Source organism: Schistocerca americana, chromosome 2, assembly GCF_021461395.2.
Source record: "Schistocerca americana isolate TAMUIC-IGC-003095 chromosome 2, iqSchAmer2.1, whole genome shotgun sequence".
Taxonomy (NCBI): Eukaryota; Metazoa; Arthropoda; class Insecta; order Orthoptera; family Acrididae; genus Schistocerca; species Schistocerca americana.
In genome coordinates, this window is record NC_060120.1 from 311,050,559 (window position 1) to 311,071,588 (window position 21,030).

Consider the following 21,030-nt stretch of genomic DNA (forward strand, 5'->3'; position numbering starts at 1 on the left):
AAAAAGAGCTTCACAAATTGAATAAGTCAGTAACGCGTTGATCCACCTCTGGCATTTATGCAAGCAGTCATTGGGCTTGATATTGACTGACAGAGTTGTTGCATGTGCTCCTGAGGGATGTCGTGGCAAATTCTGTCCAACTGGCGTGTTAGATCGCGAATACCTCGAGCTGGTTGGAGTGCCCTGCCGATAATGCTCCGAAAGTTTTCAGTTGGGGAGAGATCCGGCGACCTCGCTGCCCAAGGTAGGGTTTGGCAAGCACGAAAACAAGCAATAGAAACTCTAGCCGTATGTGGATGGGCATTATCTTGCTGAAATGTAAGCCTAGGATGCTTTGTCATGAAGGGCAACAAAACGCGGCGTAGAATATCATCGACTTACCGCTGTGCTGTGTGGGTGTCGGGGATGACAGCCAAAGGGGTTCTGCTATGTTAAAAAAATGGCACCCAAACCATCATTCCTGGTTGTCGGGCCGTACAGCGTGTGACAGTCAGGCTGGCATCCCACCTCGTCAAGGGCGTCTCCAAACAGTGTTCGCTGGTGAATGGGGCTCAGTTCGAAGCGGGACTCATCGCTGGAGACAATTCAGGACATCCAATAAATCAATTAGTGTCAAGCCGAATAACTGCTTGCACAAGGACCAGAGGTGCACCAGCGCGTCATTAACTTGCTCAGTTTGTGAATCTCTTTCTTGTGAATAAATAACCCAGCTTTTCTGAAACTGAGATTATTCGCTTGTCTGCACACGTGCATCACATCTACCGATTTCCGTCCCATTCGTATAACTCCCTCGTAATGCGTCTTTTATTGTATTGGAAGGTATATTTATTTACTGTTTAGTTTTTAAACTTTTTTAATCGCATTACCACTGTGCTGTCAAAGATGGCATTGCATCTGTATTCGTGCCTCATTCTAGGTGAGCAAAATATTTTCCAGTGTTGTTGGCAAATATTGTAACTCCTTTGACGACGATAATCAGTTAAAGTCTGATGGGTTTCTAAGCCAAAACCGGGTAGCTAAAGAAATTAATACTGTAGGACGTACACAATATTTTGTTTTTCATTTATACATTTTCTTAAGTATTCTTCCAATGAATCAGTCTAGCATCTGCTTATTCTTACAATGTATTATTTTAACGTGGTCATTCCACTGTAGATCACCTACCACTCTTACTCCTATGATTTTACGGTCGTAGCTGCTTACAGTGATTTGTCACCAATAGTGCAATCGAAGTGTACTTAATGCGAATTACGTTACATTTATTTTTGTTCAGGGTCATCTAACAGTCGCTGTACCAACTATCGATCCTCTGCAGGTCTTCCTGCATCTCACTGTTGTCTTCTGGCGTCGGGTTGTCTTCTGGCGTTGCGCTAGCTTTAAACTCAAGTTAACGGATAAGAAAGAGAGAAATTTCGTGTAAATGATGAGCCTCTACTAGCTATCTTATTGATTAAATGTGTAGAAGTAGTAAAAAAATGTTCAAATGTGTGGGAAATCTTATGGGACTTGACTGCTAAGGTCATCAGTCCCTAAGCTTACACACTACTTAACCTAAATTATCCTAAGAACAAACACACACACCCATGCCCGAGGGAGGACTCGAACCTCAGCCGGGATCAGCCGCACAGTCCATGACTGCAGCGCCCAAGACCGCTCGGCTAATCCCGCGCGGCGGTAGAAGTAGTACAGAGAAGGGAAACGAATCTGAATGAACATGCCAAGCCACTCTGTAGAGGAAGGCCTTGATTTGTAGAGAGAATTCTAGGAAATTATAGAGTACATACAGAGGAAAATGCTTGCAAAACTTCTTCATCGTAGCTACTGCTCAAGTGTTTGTGCTCGTTCTTAAGTCAGTCTGAAGATGGAGAACTAACGAATCTGTTCTGTCAATATGAGGGTTTTTACAGAGATGTTTGAGAAGCTTAAAGGAAATCGTTACAAGAAGGCGACTTGTTTCTTGTGAATTACTTTTCGATAAACATAGCGAATCATTGTTTCAGATAAATACACTATATGAGACGTTAATGCTTGTATGGAGGTGTATACACGGTAATTTTTCCATTGCATCAGTCTTGAAGGAAATGAGAAACGGCCAGAAAAATCCGCCGCCTCACACTGCGCAATGGCGATTAGAGTGCATACGTAAGAGTGTATAAGAAAAGAAATCAAACTGATACATCACGTCGATAAAAGTGTTGATGATTGACAAATACAAGGCGGAACTACAGACGTCTTCAGAAATAACAAAAGCAGAAAAAGAAATGAAGTACTTTTTTCTTAGGCTGTCGATTGAAACTTGTTATAAAGTACTTCATTATCTCAACGGTATCAGTTGGCGTAGACTGAAACGGTCCTCCCAGAAACGGTCATGGTAATGTAAACTGTAATGCTGATGTGTGTTCAGTTTCCCATGTTGTAACCCTGCCAAGGTTACAGCAGGAAGGGTATTGTGAAGGCGCCACAAGATAACAGAAGTAAGAACCGTTCCTCAAGACACAAATAGACTGGAATGTGTCGATACGACTCCCAGGCAGAGAAAGTGTTTCCTATGGCACCAACAAAAGGCGCCAAGCAGCTCTATCGTTACACAACATAAGCTCTCTTATGCAACACAAGTACACCACGACTCGTGTTACGTCTGCCAAAAACCTTAACAAAAACGTTAAAGTCTGCTATTTGGGTCGTCCTTATGTCCTCATAAAGTAACAAGAGGCATCACTCCCTTTTTTTTAGATGTCTGGATGGTTAAGATTTTGGATTTAATTTGTAAATCTTTTTTTTGAATTGTAGTATTATGGCTTTTTTATGCATTTCTATTTTCAAACAGAAACGCGGCAACAGTAAAAGAAAGTCATTACGGCCAGAATATCCCACATCTCGCAATTTGTCGACTTTGTTTTACGTTGCCATCAGTCCAATTTCAGTTCCTTCCGCTTCTGCTGTCTATAGAATAAACTTCTTATTTGCCTTAGCTTTCTTATTCGATATAATTTTAACCTACATATTCCCTGATTTGGGAAAAATTATTCCGATATCCTATAATTCCTTCAATTCCATGTTTTTGATCAAGCTACTAGTTTTCTACTTCGATTTCCTCTGCAGGAGGGATTCCAGAATTTACTTTGTGAATATCACTCGGTCTAGCACTTTATAGTCTTTATTCTAATATTTTCCAGATAACTTCTAATTTCTTGTAACATGACGATTTCATTCCTGTATATATAATGAAAGATCCTCTTCCAAGGTTTCCTTTCATTCATTCGGAACAGACGTCCGTAAAAGATCAACCTTCACCCCCTCGCATTTGTATTTAATGGTTCGGTTTTTTTAAATCAGATCTTAATTGCTCACTTTATGGTTTGTATCACTCTCTTTTGAAGATCTCGGTGTTCTTCCCATTATATATTTGTTTCTTTCTTTCCATAATTTCGATTTCTCACATGCACGAAAATCAAACTCAGGGATTCGGCTGCTTACGAATATTCCTGTTTTACTAGTGGCGTAATGCTACATCCTGTCTTGGCAGATACAAACCTCAGGTTACGAAGGTGTTTTCCAATTGATAGGCCTTTTCTATCTTGCTGATGAGTTCAGTCACCTCTTCGTCACACCGTTACACCTGTATTACTTTATCAAAATATTTAAATTTCTAATTTTTTCAATAATCTGTGTTAAAAATTTTCGGAATGCTTTGCGTTCGTCATGAACTCCACTTATGTGAAAAATGTAAGGAAACCTCTTCTCTCTCTGCTGTACGTTTGAAAAGTTTGTCGTACAGTTTTTGCTAAATTTCCAGATAATTCGTAATATCACCCGCAAAGGACATATAGATCCTCCCATATTCTTGGTTTTGTAGTCCAGTTTCATCTGGTCACTTACAAGGGAAAAGTGAGAAAACCTAGGGCTGGGACTCAGACGACACTGATGTCAGTAAAAGAGTAAATTTATTATTTTGGTACATATTGTACATTCTATAGCTCAGACGTTAACACGAGTACTGAATTAGTTTTGTTTGCACAATTTTTGATACAGTCGGGTTGTTAGCTTTTCTTTGAAATGAATAGACTGCAATAGCTGCTGTAACGAACTGTAACAATCCTAGGAACGTTTGTTCTGTACGCTGTAGTGTCTACTTACGCTGGAACAGCGCTCTTAAGAAATGCACTGCCCTTTTTTAGAACCCTAAGCCTTCCGCTTATTTTTCCTGTTAGTGATTTTAGGTGCTCGCCCCAGTTTGTGTCATTTCTAACGCTAGAACTTGTGCAATTTTCAAGAGAGCCGCCATTCAGTGCATCAAATAAACACTGGATTGTTCAGCATTTCCCTTCAATCCAGTCAACAACACCACTGACAGTGAATAATATGATGGTGTTCCTGCGACCGTCTGGTAAATAGTTTATGTATTTACTATATCTACGTCTACATCCGTGTTCCAGAAACCATTGTATAGCGCATGGTGGAGGGTACATCATCGATTTTTTCCCCTACCTATTCAGTTCGAACATTGAAGGGAAAATTACGTACGTACCTTAATCTCTCCTGTCATGGTTACTACGAGAGATATACAATAGTGCATCATAATATCCGCATATTCTTCTTCGGATACATATTCTATAAATTTACCAAAGGGGTTTGGCAAGAACTACGCTATCTTTCTTTCAAGGATTCCCATTTAAGTTCCCCGAGTACTGCTGTATGACTTCTACCGATCTGTTACGAACCTAACAACGTGTCTCTGAAATCTTTCAATGTCTGTTGTTGCACATACCTGATAAGAACTCCAGACATTGCAACAATAGAACTGGACGCACTACCATCTTGTATGCGATTTTTTTTGTACGTGCGATGCACTTTCCCAAAAGCCGTCCACCAGTTCGCTTCCCCTAATACTAGTTTTTCGCGATCGCCTCGTTTCATGTCGCTTCCTTGTGTTACCCTTAAATACTTATACGATGTGAGGTATTCAAGATGCTCACCATTAATCCTATCTGTTTGCTACAGCTATTATCCACATTTAAAGATAGCTTCCTTTCGTTACACGAAGTGGAAATTTTGTTCAAGTTCTTCTCCAGTTCCTTACGATCGTCCAACGATAATACCACCCCTCCTCCGCCCGGTAGAAAACAGCACCGCCAGCGACAAATCTTACAATGCTGTCGAGCCCATATGAAAAATTGTTTATGTATCTGGAGAACACCCACTGTGTACTACTACAGCCTACTGGTTTCTGTTCATAAAATAATCCTGCGACTTAGAACCAATCACATTCACAGGGTGGCGCACGAAATCACCCAACATTTATTTTGGCATTAATTGTTTAGGTTATCATTTGTTACATTGTGTTACATTGGCATAAGTGAGAGTAGCTCATGGAGATTAGTTTCTTTTATTTCCAAGTGCACTGCTGATGCATCAACCCAAGATGGCTGACAAAGGTAAACTGACTGGTGCTTTCGCAGAGACGGTTACGTGCACATTTTAGAACTCGATGGTCAGCATAATTTGAAACAGTACGTAGAAGTTATAAAACAAGTAACAGTAATGGTTCAGTGCATGAGAGGAAGCGGGAACGGCCGTGCCAATGTTCGTTCCCCACAGTTTGTCGAAGCTGTCACAGCAGCGTTACTGACAAGGCCAGGCAAATCGACAAGGAAAACTGCAGTACAGCTTGGGATTTCAAGATGATCTGTACAGTGAATTTTGAAAACTGATTTGCTTTTATATCCATACAGAGTAACAGTGTTGCCTAAATTAAAGACGGACAAGAAACACTGAAGAATCACATTCGCTGAATGGGCTGTCAATCAAGGCGTTTTCTTGAACAATGTTTGGTTTTCAAATGAGGCACATTTCGCCTTCATGCAGTTTTTAATAAACAAAATGTGCGCTTTTCCGCTTCCGACAATCCAAACGCATTTCATGAAAAGGTGCATTACACCACACAGTGAACAGTGAACGTTATGTAAACATGCTGCGTAACAATTTTGTTCCTCAGCTTCTTGCAGAAGGGATTAAATTACAAAACCAGTGGTTCATGCAGGATGGACCCGATCCACTTGAAGCTAATGTTGTCAGACTTCTTGCATGAAAATTATAAGGCAATGTCATTTTACACAGATTTCCTAAACGTTGCGCTTGCGTACAAGACTGACCCCCGAACAGTTGTTGTTTGTTGTGGTCTTCAGTCCTGAGACTGATTGAAGTGTAGTACAGTAATACAGTGTTAAAAGTAAATATAGATTGTTACATATAAAAGATAAAACGAGAATGCTCGGTAAAATACACGACGATACTTCCACTTAGAGTGTTTGACAGAGTTTGGCATTAATATCCACTTTTTTGGAAACAGAAAACCTGAAATAGAAATTGATACTTTCTGCTAAAAGAAAACGGTCTAACAGTAAAAATATGTTAACCACTTGTAATGCTGTGTTTACCTGGCACATATATCAATGATTTGTCGTCGTTCATGTAAAAATGATGGAGCTTCACGTAGCAGTGGAAATATTTATAGATAAATTATGCCAAACATATTTCAAGGCTAGTACTGGACTGGTGTTCGTAATCGACAAAATAGCTCTATCAGAAAAATGTGTGGGGTGAAGTTCAAGTGGAGATGCTGTACGTCGAAAAGAATTAGACTGTTTTGGAGAACGGAAAATTTGTCATTGGGCACACTTATCGACTTCATTTACATTAATTCGGACTATCAAAGCTATTGCCTTAGTCTAAAAGAGATGCACCAGTAACAGAAAAAATAACTGCGCACAAAAAGAGTCTCAGCCGCAAATATGAAAATATTGCCACGATATCAACGTTACGCTGTCGTAACTCTTTGGCTCCTGTGGGCGATATCATTGTAGATCCATATAACAGCAGCAAATAACTTCTAACGTACATACCATTGAGCAGTAATTGCAACATATAAATTTTGAGTACAGAGCAGATTTTTGGATTAATACAGTAATGCATATTTGCAGTAGGGCGTATACAGGGTGTTTCAAAGTCCTTGCATCAGACGCCTGGTGGTGATAGATCATTTCATAGGAACAACATTTGTTCGAGACAAAATGTTCGACAAACCATCCCAGCGATGCTAGGCGTCCTTTAATATTCACCGGCCGTGGGACGACGAGATTTCACCGAGCTTGCAGGGTCTACTAACCAGGTATGCTGCATACTATCTACCCCAGTAAATTGATTGAGTGATTTTCAGTACGATGACCTTAAGAATGAGTATCCCTGAGAAGATACTTCATAGCGAATCAGGAACTTTAATTCTGCTGGGCCTACCGCCTCTGCCCTATCCCCCCCCCCCCCCCCCCTCTTATAAGGAGCAGCTGACTGGATTACAGGCGGCACACAAGAGGTGTGCACGCCGCAGAGGGGCGCAAGCAATACTAGAGGACGCATAATGTCGCCGGGGGGCGACAGGGAACAATTTGTAACAAAAGTTATTCCCTCTGAAGAGGTCTTCACCCCCAGACGTTTGATGCCAATACTTTGAAACCCTCTGTGCATTAAGCTTGTTCAGTGTAACCTTCGAAAGCTTATTTTAACTTTAATTTGTTTAATCCCATTGTTCTTTACTGTAGTATCATTACATGACATATTTTTAAATTATATTGTACAGTATTTCATATAATTTTATATTTTATACAGGTTTCCTCTTAACATCTACACACGTTGCTCGAGGGCCTACTGAAAAGTAATGCCCCGAATTTTTTATGTGATAAATCTTATGGCTTTTTGAATAAAACAAACGTTATTAACATTCTGCATCTGTATTCTTCATGTCTTCATCTTCTCAACATGGTTATCCTGGGGACGAACACATTGCTCCCAACGAGAGAATAGTTCGTTGACACCGTCATTACAGAATGTCTTTGTTGACGGAGCCATAACGTCACTGCCGCTTGCACCGCTTCGTCACTATCAAAGTGAAGTCCTCAAATATGTGCTTTAAGCTTTGGAGACAGATGAAAATTGGATGGGGCCAAATGGGGACTGTACGGATGATGATCGATTACAGTGAACACAAGGCGCCGGCATCTTGCAGACGTCGCAGCGCTGGGCTGCAGCCTCACATTGCCACATGTGGGCGATCTCTTTGATTTCGAAATTCCACTACAGCACGCTGTTTCTCACGCACCGACAAAGTTACGTTAGACACCGCCATATTACACGCTACAATTCTGAGCCTTCTAGCGAAAGAGGACTGCAAATATGTAGACATGAAGAAGATATAGAATGTTAAAAACGTTAGTTTTAGTTTAAAAAAAGCTTTTAAGATTTTTCACATAGAAAAGTTTGGAGGCATTACTTTTCAACACGCCCTTGTATCTTACATTCCTAATAACCTACAAATAAATATTTTTGGGAACATGCCTATACTCGGACTTCCAATAATTTGGGCTGAATATGGCCCCAATCTGTCCGAATAAGTGAGCTACTGACAGTAATCGGTAATGTTGGTGTCGTGTGCACAGGTGTCGTTAGCGTGCCTACACGCCAGCGCGGCACAGGACCCCCTGTTCGTGGTGCGCCGTGCCCCGGCCTCCTCCACTGAGCCGCCGGCCAGGGGCAGGGCGCGCGCGCTGGTCTCCAAGACCGCCAGGGGCCCCGCGGCCGCCCCCAGCGCCGCGTCTCCGCTTCCGCCGCCGCCCCCACCGCCTCCGCTGGTAACCCTGCCCGACCAGCCGGCAGAGCCCGCGCACGTTCCGCACCGCTTCGCAGTGCACCAACGGGCGCCCACCTCGACGTCGGCGCCACCGCGCACGCCTCCGTCGCCGCCCCCACCGCCACCGAGGCTCAGACTGCCGGAGCAGCCGGAGGAGGCGGCGCCCGTGCTGCAGCGCTTCGGGCACCAGTCCAGGGGGCAGCCCGCCACCCCCGCGACGACGGCGGCGCCGCTGCCGCCTCCGCCACCCCCGCCGGCCCTCCTCCCTCAGCCGGCAGAGATTGTCCTGCCCGCGGCGCCGCCCCACCGCTTCTCGCAAGAGCGATCGACCCCCAAGCCGCTGCCAGCACCCGTCGTGCTGCCTCAGCAGCCCATTAGGAAGATTACGCCTGACGTGTGAGTATCCGCAGAATATGCTACCGAGCCATGACTTTTGTAACAAAGTTTCCGCACAAAACAGAGCGTATTTATTAATTAGTTATACAAAAGTATAACTTTTGCTACTTCTCTCTACATCTACATCCATACTCCGCAAACCACCTGACGGTGTGTGGCGGAGGGTACCCTGAGTACCTCTATCGGTTCTCCCTTCTATTCCAGTCTCGTATTGTTCGTGGAAAGAAGGATTATCGGTATGCTTCTGTGTGGGCTCTAATCTCTCTGATTTTATCCCCATCGTCTCCTCGCTAGATATACGTAGGAGGGAGCAATATATTGCTTGACTCTTCGGTGAAGGTATGTTCTCGAAACTTTAACAAAAGCCCATACCGAGCTACTGAGCGTCTCTCCTACAGGGTCTTCCACTGAAGTTTATCTATCATCTCCGTAACGCTTTCGCGATTACTAAATGATCCTGTAACGAAGCGCGCTGCTCTCCGTTGGATCTTCTCTATCTCTTCTATCAACCCTACCTGGTACGGATCCCACACTGCTGAGCAGTATTCAAGCAGTGGGCGAACAAGCGTACTGTAACCTGCTTCCTTTGTTTTCGGATTGCATTTCCTTAGGATTCTTCCAATGAATCTCAGTCTGGCATCTGCTTTACCTACGATCAACTTTATATGATCATTCCATTTTAAATCAGTCCTAATGCGTGCTCCCAGATAATTTATGGAATTAACTGCTTCCAGTTGCTGACCTGCTATTTTGTAGCTAAATGATAAGGGATCTATCTTTCTATGTATTCGCAGCACATTACACTTGTCTACATTGAGATTCAATTGCCATTCACTGCACCATGCGTCAATTCGCTGCAGATCCTCCTGCATTTCAGTACAGTTTTCCATTGTTACAACCTCTCGATACACCACAGCATCATCTGCAAAAAGCCTCAGTGAACTTCCGATGTCATCCACAAGGTCATTTATGTATATTGTGAATAGCAACGGTCCTACGACACTCCCCTGCGGCACACCTGAAATCACTCTTACTTCGGAAGACTTCTCTCCATTGAGAATGACATGCTGCGTTCTGTTATCTAGGAACTCTTCAATCCAGTCACACAATTGGTCTGATAGTCCATATGCTCTTACTTTGTTCATTAAACGACTGTGGGGAACTGTATCGAACGCCTTGCGGAAGTCAAGAAACACGGCCTCTACCTGTGAACCCGTGTCTAAGGCCCTCTGAGTCCGTGGACGAATAGCGCGAGCTGGGTTTCACACGACCGTCTTTTTCGAAACCCATGCTGATTCCTACAGAGTAGATTTCTAGTCTCCAGAAACGTCATTATACTCGAACATAACGTGTGTTCCAAAATTCTACAACTGATCGACGTTAGAGATATAGGTCTATAGTTCTGCACATCTGCTCGACGTCCCTTCTTGAAAACGGGGATGACCTGTGCCCTTTTCCAATCCTTTGGAACGCTACGCTCTTCTAGAGACCTACGGTACACCGCTGCAAGAAGGGGGGCAAGTTCCTTCGCGTACTCTGTGTAAAATCGAACTGGTATCCCATCAGGTCCAGCGGCCTTTCCTCTTTTGAGCGATTTTAATTATTTCTCTATCCCTCAGTCGCCTATTACCATATCTACCATTTTTTCATCTGTGCGACAGTCTAGAGAAGGAACTACAGTGCAGCCTTCCTCTGTGAAACAGCTTTGGAAAAAGACATTTAGTATTTCGGCCTTTAATCTGTCACCCTCTGTTTCAGTACCATTTTGGTCACAGAGTCTCTGGACATTTTGTTTTGATCCACCTACCGCTTTGACATAAGACCAAAATTTCTTAGGATTTTCTGCCAAGTCAGTACATAGAATAGATTACTTTCATCACGGATATTGTGTAGGAATTTAAAGATTAGAATATACAAAACTATTATTCTACCAGTTACGCTGTATGGGTGTGAGACTTGGTCTCTCACTGTGCAAAATGAAAAGCCGTTTCGAGTATTTGAAAATAAAATTTTGAGGAAAATTTTCGGAGGGAAAAGGGATGACATTAGCGGAGAGTGGCGAAAACTGCATAACGAAGAGGTTCACGAAATCTATTCAAGCCCTGACATAATCAGTATTATTAAATCACGTAGGCTGCGATGGGCGGGTCACGTAGCTCGAATGGATGAGGGCAAGGCAGCGCGCAGAGTACTGGTAGGGCACCTAGAAGGAAAACGCCCTGTGGGGAGACCGAGGCGTAGATGGGAGGACAATGTGAACGCTGATTTGAGGAGCCTAGGTATTGAAGGTGAATGGAAGGAAATAGCCCAAGACAGGGACAGATGGCGAAAATACGTTGCTGCAATAATGGACTCTCGAGTCCGGTATGACCAGTGAGTAAGTATACAAAAGTAACCTTTAATTCTCGAGCGAGGTGACGCAGTAGTTAGCACACTGGACTCGCATTCGCGAGGACGACACTCAAACCCGCGTTCGGCCATCCTCATTTAGGATTGGGTTGTCTGGGGAAAGAGACCAAACAGCAAGGTCATCGGTGTCATCGGATTAGGAAAGGACGGCGAAGGAAGTCGGCCGTGCCCTTTCAAAGGAACCACCGCGGCATTTGCCTGGAGCTATCTAGGGAAATCATGGAAAACCTAAATCAGGATGGCCAGACGCGGGATTGAACCGTCGTCCTCCCGAATGCAAGTCCAGTGTGCTAACCACTGCGCCACCTCGCTCGGTCCTGATTTAGGTTTTCCGTGATTTCCCTCAAGCGCTTCAGGAAAGTGCCGGGATGGTTTCTCTGAAAGGCCACGCCGTCGTCCTTCCCCATTCTTCCCTAATCCGACGGGACCGATGACTTCGCTGTTTGGTCCCCTCCCCCACCCACCCAACCAACCAACCAACCTAAGCTTTAATTTTGAAAAAGGTAAATAACTTATGGAAATGTAATTCTTCATGCTTTCCCGGCGATCTGTTGACATCTTGGATATCGGGAATCCAGCCGGATATTCGCGTCGTTCTCGCACGATATTTCAACAGCGTGCCTCGCTGTCTTCTTCAGGTGCTACCAGAGACTGGTCCTTGGGTCGATCGAGTCCAGTATTTATGCCTGGAAGGAGCTGGGCGTTCCGTCTCCGGTCCGCGCTGAGTCGGAGACAAGGTGTCGGACATTAGAGACCAGATTTGACACACCCCAGATCATGAACTCGACTTCAGAAGACGGCCAGGCAGGGCGCGGACGCGGTCGCAACACCGGTGACCAGAGAGGGCCAACGTAGGCGCGTCTGGCGGGCGCGGACCGCTGACGGAACACACGACACAGCGCGGACCGATTATGGAGCGTCCAGCACGAAACAGAAGTGGAAATCATAGTAACAGTCATGAGACACAGTACCCAACATCTCAGATCGGGTCTGACACACCTCAGATGACGTCCACAACAGTTGGGGACGGCCAAAACGGGCGCGGACGGCAGTCGGAACATCCGCGACTGGAGGGGTCCATTGAAGCCGAGTCTGGCGGGCGCGGACCACACAGGGAACACTCGATTCGGCGCGGACCGAAGACGGAACGCCCAGCTCCTTCCAGGCACAAATACTGGACTCGATCGACCCAAGGACCAGTCTCAGGTAGCACATGAAGAAGACAGGCACGCTGTTGAAATATGAAACGTCCCCTTTGAACAATTTTACACGACTGTGCTTAAACTGACACACAATATTTTGTTAGCGGAACGCAATCTGACTTTCAAAATTCCCTACAAAAGAATGGCCCTGACTAACATTAAACTATACCTTTCACAAATCACTTACCTCACAAAAATCTTCGCTGCTCAAGCTACTGCAATACAGCGAGCGCCACTACTGCCAGCTAAATAAAAGATTCAAACTATGGAAGGCACTAACTACTGATAGGGATAGTTAGCAAATGAAAGATATTAATAGAGAACAAACAATGTATTTACCTTGATATCATCATATATAAATATAGCAGTTCATGAAAAATTACAAAACTCCGCCATCTCTCTCCCCACATCCACCACTGCTGGCGGCTCACCTCCAACTGCGCAACGCTACGCGCTGTTCACAGCCAGCTGCCTAACACTACAATGGCGAGTATTACAACAATGCAAAGCAGACACAGACTGCCCACAGCACAGCCAGTGATTGTCATACAGAGGTGGCGTTACCAATAAAAAACCTAAACAGCCTACTTACATAGAGAAAACATAAACAGCCTACTTACATAGAGAAAACATAAACAGCCTACTTACATAAAGAAAACATAAACAGCCTACTTACATAGAGAAAACATAAACAGCCTACTTACATAGCCCCCATGCTCCCCACAAAAAATTTTTACAAATGGTGTTGGGCACTGGCCAATACAGATTTGACAAAAATTTTTCACAATTACAGTAACAAAGATATAAAATGCACACACTTATTGATACATTGTTGGTCAAAAGCTAAAAATTTCTCACAGTCCATAAAGACAGTCCACATTGTTCATCACAGTAAAAATGCAGAGTTTTTCTCAAAGTCCAAGCAGTAAAAGAAAATGCACATAGAAGTAGTGGATTTCCATGCAGTCTTGAAGAAGTGCTGTTGTCCTTCCAACTGAAAGACAGTGCTGACTCTTGACATGCAGACAGGTAATGGGCCACAACAGAGCAAACCCACAGCAGGGCCATTCGAAGTTCTGACGAAGATTGGTAGGTAGGTCATCACAGAGCAGACCCACCGTAGTCCTGGTAGAGATTACGATATTGGTGGGCCACCAGAGGCGCAGACCCACTGCAGTCCTTGTAGAAATAATGGTACTGATGGATCATCAAAGATGTAGACCCACTGTAGTCCTTGTAGAGATAATGGTATTGGTGGGCCACCAGAGGTGCAGACCCACTGTAGTCCTTGTAGAGATGGCCAGCAGCCATCTGTTGCGATTGTGCAGGTGCACATTCACCATCGAAGAGTCTTGCGGAGAATATAGCAAGTCCATAACCACCACTTGTGCACTCATAAAGTTTTTGGAATTGTCCTTAGAACCAGCAATGCTGTTATCCAGTCCCTTGCTGAGTTATTAACACACGTGCAAACACTAACAGTCCCTACTTCTCACATATTGTCCATATACTATGACCAACAGAAACGTGTGCAGTGAAATGTAACTTAATTGGAAGAACTGGTAACAATTACAATTTGATAACATAAAAATACAATAACAAAGATACAAAATACATCATTAAAAACATAATAATACAGATAACATCTGTAGTACAGGCTTTACAAAAGAATCGAACTAACATATACATCAGTGGAATTATGACATGAGTACATACATAAAAGATCACAATAATTTTTGAAACATCAACTTCACACATGAGCATTAAACAGAATAAATAATGTGTAAGCATATTTATAAGGTAAATAACATATTATTAATGCCAATTGTATTTGAGGATAAAAGTATTCCTCATCATAGTGAATGTAGCTTAATATTAAAAGAAGAAAAAAATTCTATGAAATTACACAGAGACAGGAAGAAAACAAATACACAAGGGTACACAAACTCATAGTGGGATAACACCAATAGGAAAGGACAGGGTTCGTTTTCAGTGTAACATGTGGTACTGCAGTCCAACCCAAAACTTCATATATCTTTCTTCTTATTTCATCCTTTGTTTCCACCAAAAAAAATTCTATCTAAGCATGCTTTCTGTATTTATATGTTCATACATTTCTTACCTCAACATTTACTTCCAAGAAAATCCTACCTAAACCTGTTTTCTCAATGCATTTCTTTCAATTCATCGCAACTCATTCTCTTCTATAGTCTACCCCCTCTTAATCTAACTTAAATCTACTGAGCTCAGATGCTAAACTAAGGGACGAGGCAATGCAGCAGCACATAAAACAATTAATATAAACAGCAATGAAAAAAAATGGAAAATCGCAAAGCAAGCTACAGTAAATCTAAATTAACAAGCAATGCAACATTACAACTAATATGAGCCAATGTGCAGCAACATGAAAAATCAATGAGTAGTAAAATTGGCTTAGCAGAGTAACACAAATTAAAGTTCAGTAGCACTATGCCTGGCAAACAGCAGCAGCAAATATAAAAAAAAATAAAAACTTATATCTATACATGACAAAGCTCAAGCAGAAAAGATATTACAGTAAAAACAACAATGCAGATAAGGGAAATGTATATTCACATCTTAATATCTATGTAATTAAAGTGGTGCACCACAAGAAGTTATTCTACCAAAAAGTTACCAATTACTTGAAAAGAAAATTATGAATGCAGTTACTAGTTCCTTCTTATTGTTCTTTCCTTTCCAAGTGCTCCTTTTTTAAAGAATGTGGATCATAAAATAATTATATAATAGATCTGTTGACAGAAAGTGTTCACATTAGCAAATGCATTTTATTTTATAAAAGCAATGCTGCAACACAGCTGAAAAACAGGTATCAAATGAAATAAGCAATTACGCAAACCAAAGCATAAAAATATCATTCAATAGTCATGTGACATTTCATAAGTTAGTAGATATTCTCTCAACTCTCGTAGAAAGACGCTTGTCGTAATCAGGTGTGCAGATGTACGAATATGTCCCATCAATTCATAAGCATTTCAGTAATTAGCACAAAGTGCGAGTAATCATATGTTTTCAAGTAACGAGGGTGTCGCATTAGCGATGAAAGGCACACCCTAATGGCTTGTTCTCCAGGTGTTTGACACGTCCCACGTCCCCTTTTTTTTTTTCTACCTGTGCCGCTGAAAAGGGCTCGCAATAATGGCTTTTTCTCCAGGCGTCTGACACAGCTGGGTGCCCGCGACGCATTACGTGCAGGTGGTCACTTAACTTTCGTACGGAAATATTTACGACAGCAGTTTCTGCTACCGTTGCAGTCTCATTTAAAAATATTTCACAGGTCAAGAATTAGCTTTGCAAATCTGTAGAAACAAAATCCTATAAATATAAGTGTCCAAAAAAAAATATTCGTCAGCATTGTGATACAGTCACACATTTCATAACTCTTAAAGTACGTTTCTTGGTTTCCAACATCCTGTTTCACAAGTCAAGAGTCCCTAAACACTACTCATTATTCCTTACCTCATTGTACATATACATATTCGTCGACACTTCTTCAATATTTCATCGTGAGAAATACGTAGCATAATAAACATTCCTCAACAACATAATACACATCGTCGTCGTAATAACAACATCATAACACTTCAGTCAAATCTCAAAATCGTCGTAGCTTCCTCCAATAATTAAAAAATTCTCTGCTCATGTCAAAAGTGTCATCTGCCTCAAACGTACTTTAAAAATCATGCTCCCTTACCAAATATATCATTCAAAGCTCTCATAGTATCACAATGGTTCCGAAAAAATATGAGCATTTCACAAAGTACAGACAAAATACAATTTCATAAGTGTGCAGTTATCCAACTGTGTAATTGCGTAAACATCAGTCACTGATGTAATAAAAAAGTTTATCTCTCAGTTACATGATCAGATAGCTGTGTAATTTGTGTGTTAGAGAAATATGGTACCGATGTGTAAAGTTGTATAAGCAAATACCATATTAGCTAGGGTTCCTTGTGGTTGCCACACACATGGTACACAAAGTAGGCGTGTACCCCCCTGAGGATAAATGTAATTATACCCTCAGGTGTTACAAATTACAGCAATGGAATGAAATGTATCACGGAAAACTTTCTTTGTAATAAAAAAAATCTTTGAAAATAAGTGTTTTAAGTATAAGATTAATCGCTCAAATGCGTGTCCTGTAGCGCTAAATGCGCGTCTTGCTGTAAGATAATTCTGTGGAACTGTCGTAGTTATCGTCCTCTGTAAGCAAGGTTCTGCTAAAGTCAATGTACTTACCTCATGAAACACAAAAGTGAAATGCTTTGCGTATAGATATCTTAGTTATTACGCTTATTGCCGTGATGAAGAAAGTACTGTGCAGTAACGCATTGTTATGCCACGAAAAAGGCTGTCTCATTGTTGCTATACCACACAAGTTACTACTAAAACATGTTTTACTTTGCAGAATAATTCAGAAAACTGTGCAGATATAAAACAGATACACCGCAAAAGCAACATTGTAAATTGTCACTCATTAGTAGCGTCGTGATAAAACCGTGTAGTTGTCACATAAACTAACCACTGTGTCGTCTGGTATCTCACAGAAAGTACTTTAAACCCAGAATGTATTTTCAAGTGAACCAAAATATTGCATTAAAATCTCATGAGCAGTACCAGTACATGTTCTATGTATGTAAGCCTGATAGTCGTTACGTAATCGTGCAACTAGCAAGCAAGAACGTACAAATACAACACTGTGTCGTCTGTTCACTATAACAATGCATTCGTAATTTCTGTTTAAATAAGTTCTCATGGTTCTTGGCTGGATATTTAACTTCAAACATTGTTGCATGGTAACAGTTTCTAAAGCATACTAGTAACGTGAAGTGAAACGTTTTATGGCAAAGACAAAGTTAAAAGGCAGATTATCTGTCAATAAATGGTTTTACATGAGAAATGTGGTGTAAACCTTTACTCTTCCTAGTACGCAGAATTTCAACTTGAATGCAATTATCATGCGGTATTCGTCCGTAAAGAATACTGGAATCTTGCTCAAGGTTAGCGTCAGTGTTATTTTTCTCTGAGCCAGCCGGCGCACGCGGCTGCCTGCGGTGTGAGTCACTGTCTGTTTCTTTGTTGGCGCGCGTTGTTATTGGGATTAGGAGGCCTAACTTCCACAAATTCGCCTTGCCGAGAGGGCCCAGCTCTGTTTGAATCCCGCCAGTTCTGATGCAATTCAGGTCTGTCGTTACGATCATATCGTCTGTCGTCATGTCGGTAGATTCCATAGTTTCTTTCTTGTCGGTCATGTGGTGGAGAATTTCTCCCGGAATCGTAACTGCGCGCTGAACTGTTGCGTCTGAAGTTATTTTGTCTCCCTTGATAGTATTTATTTTGGTTCCCATATTGTCTGTTTCTCTGGTTGTCTCTGTGATAGTCATTACCACGGAGAGGTGATCTTTCCCTGTAATTATTACTACTCTGCCAACGGTTGTCATACGGGTGGTGTCTGTTTTGGTCACGATTTGCGTTGTAAGAATAGCCTTGTCGTGTCCAGTTATTGTTTCTGTCGTCACGGAATTGTGACGTATGTGACCTGTAGTGATTGTTTTCCTGTTTTCGCATCCGGCGGCTGTCAGTGTCAATTTCTAATTCTTGTAAGAGTCCCTGAAATGCTTCAATGTCGTCTTTGCAACGTCCTGCTAAAATAATATGTCGTAAATGTTCAGGCAGTTTGATTAAGCAAATGCGGATGAGTTCTGAGGGGCTGTATGGGTTTGAAAGATACTGATTCTTATGCAACATGTCTTCAAAATATTTCACAAGACTGGAGAATTCAGATTGTTCGAAATGTTTCATCATTATGATACCATGTTTTACCCGGTCTTGTGTGGCTTGAGACCAATATGCTGAGAGGAAGGCATGGTAAAATTCTCCTTCACTGTGGCAATCGTGAATTACCGATCGCATTCTTACAGCTGGTTCATTCTCTAGGTAGCCACACATAAATTCTAATCTGTGTTCCAACGACCAGTTGGGAGGAAAACAATGAGAGAATTGATGGAGCCATGCTTGTGGATGAATGTCGTTGCCAGAATTCTTAAATGTTTTGAATTTACGTGTAGTAATGAACAGCTTATAGTCAAAATCATCATGTCGTCGAGTCGCATATCGGTCATTGTTAGGTCGTGTCGGCCGTTCCATCTCAAAATTCGGTGCACATTGCCAATTTCTTTCATAACTTCCGAAATGCCCTGTGTTATTATTTTGCGGCTTTTCCGTATTTCTAAGTCCCTCTTCCCGTGTTGGAGCGCGAGTGTCTTCTGAAATACGTAATTCTTGTATTACCTGTGTCAGCTGATCTTGTACTTCCCGGATTTCTCTTTGGTGTTGCGTATCAATTTGATTCAGATTTTGTTTCAGTTTCCTAATTTGTTCGCTCTGTTCTGTGTCATTAAAGACTACCGGTTTTGCGTCATTCAGATTATCATCTACCTTCGTAGATAAATTATTTAGCTGATCCGAAAGTTCAACTACTTTCTCTGATAATGAACACATTTCCTCAGTGTGTTTTTCTGAACCAAGTTTCAGAGTGTCCATTTGTGTTGAAATCGAATCTACTGTGTCCTTTAAGTTATCCTGAGTTTTTGCAAGTTGCGTAACCGAATCGGTAGATGCAACTGAGTCAAATTTAGCTTGCAAGGTCTCATGATTTTCATGAACAATAATTTGCAGTTCTTTTATGGCTGCTTCGTGATTCTGTAATGCATTTTCATGCCGCGAAAAAATAGGTTGAAAATGCTCACAAATTTGTGTTTTTACGTCATTACAGACTTTTTGACATTTAGATTCAATGTTATGTAACTCAGTAGTTAAATCTTCACGTGTTTGTTCAAGTGTGGTGTCTAACTTTTGAAGATTTTGTTCCATTGTGTCTAACTGTTGCTGTGTTTGTCTCTGATGTTGTTCCATTGTGTCTAACTTTTCAAGCTTTTGCTGTGTTTGTCTCTGATTTTGTTCAAGTGTTGTGTCTAACTTTTGTAGCTTTTGTCCCATTTGTTGCATTAACTGTAATAACAATGCACTGGTGTCTGAAACATGTTCCTCAGTGCTTTTCGGCAGTGAATTTGCACCGGCAACATTGACATTTTGACATGCAGAAAATGTGTCTTGACTTATTTGAGAAAACGGCGAGAACCCAAAACCTGAGTCTACAGTATTCGCAAAATTGTGTCCTGTCATTCCCGATTCCTGAGGCAAGCTGTTGCCGACCGATCGATCGATAATGCGTCCCTCTTCACTAATTGTTTCACTGTCCACGCCATTGTTTGCCGCCTGCTCCATTTCCCTATGAACAGTTACCAAATTACTACTTTGAACATCAGTTACTTCATTACTCGGTGGCGCTAACACACTGCTTTCATTTTCACTGTCATTTCTCAGTTTACTTTGGAGCCTAGTATTACGTTTTTCACACGCCATAATTGTCACAGTATTTCACACGACAACACAGAAAAACACAATTTGAAGATCAAAAATAAGAGAACACATTAACATAGCACTGAAAATAATATCTAGTTAATTACCAGCGCAGCTGCGAAATACTTGGTGCAAATCTATATACATGCCACAACTGTTTTACTGTACAACAATGAAAGGCTACAACTACAAAGGAGATTCTCTCTACAATTACGCGCTAGCAATAAACAAAAGCTACACTAAATACACAAACTACAAGAAAAAATCAGAAGATTCCAGTGAGGTATCCTAGGCTAAGGGTCGACATATGAAACGTCCCCTTTGAACAATTTTACACGACTGTGCTTAAACTGACACACAATATTTTTGTTAGCGGAACGCAATCTGACTTTCAAAATTCCCTACAAAAGAATGGCCCTGACTAACATTAAACTATACCTTTCACAAATCACTTACCTCACAAAAATCTTCGCTGCTCAAGCTACTGCAATACAGCGAGCGCCACTACTGCCAGCTAAATAAAAGATTCAAACTATGGAAGGCACTAACTACTGATAGGGATAGTTAGCAAATGAAAGATATTAATAGAGAACAAACAATGTATTTACCTTGATATCATCATATATAAATATAGCAGTTCATGAAAAATTACAAAACTCCGCCATCTCTCTCCCCACATCCACCACTGCTGGCGGCTCACCTCCAACTGCGCAACGCTACGCGCTGTTCACAGCCAGCTGCCTAACACTACAATGGCGAGTATTACAACAATGCAAAGCAGACACAGACTGCCCACAGCACAGCCAGTGATTGTCATACAGAGGTGGCGTTACCAATAAAAAACCTAAACAGCCTACTTACATAGAGAAAACATAAACAGCC

General features: G+C 41.9%; 1 protein-coding gene across 1 annotated transcript in view; it reads left to right on the forward strand.

Moving 5' to 3' along the window:
- The window catches only part of LOC124593982 (formin-like protein 14), a 47,734-nt gene that overhangs the window by 9,774 nt on the left and 16,930 nt on the right, over positions 1 to 21,030 (forward strand). The window contains exon 2 of the mRNA XM_047132334.1: positions 8,490 to 9,076. Coding sequence (XP_046988290.1) covers positions 8,490 to 9,076 — 587 coding nt within the window. The remainder of the gene's footprint in view (positions 1 to 8,489; positions 9,077 to 21,030) is intronic.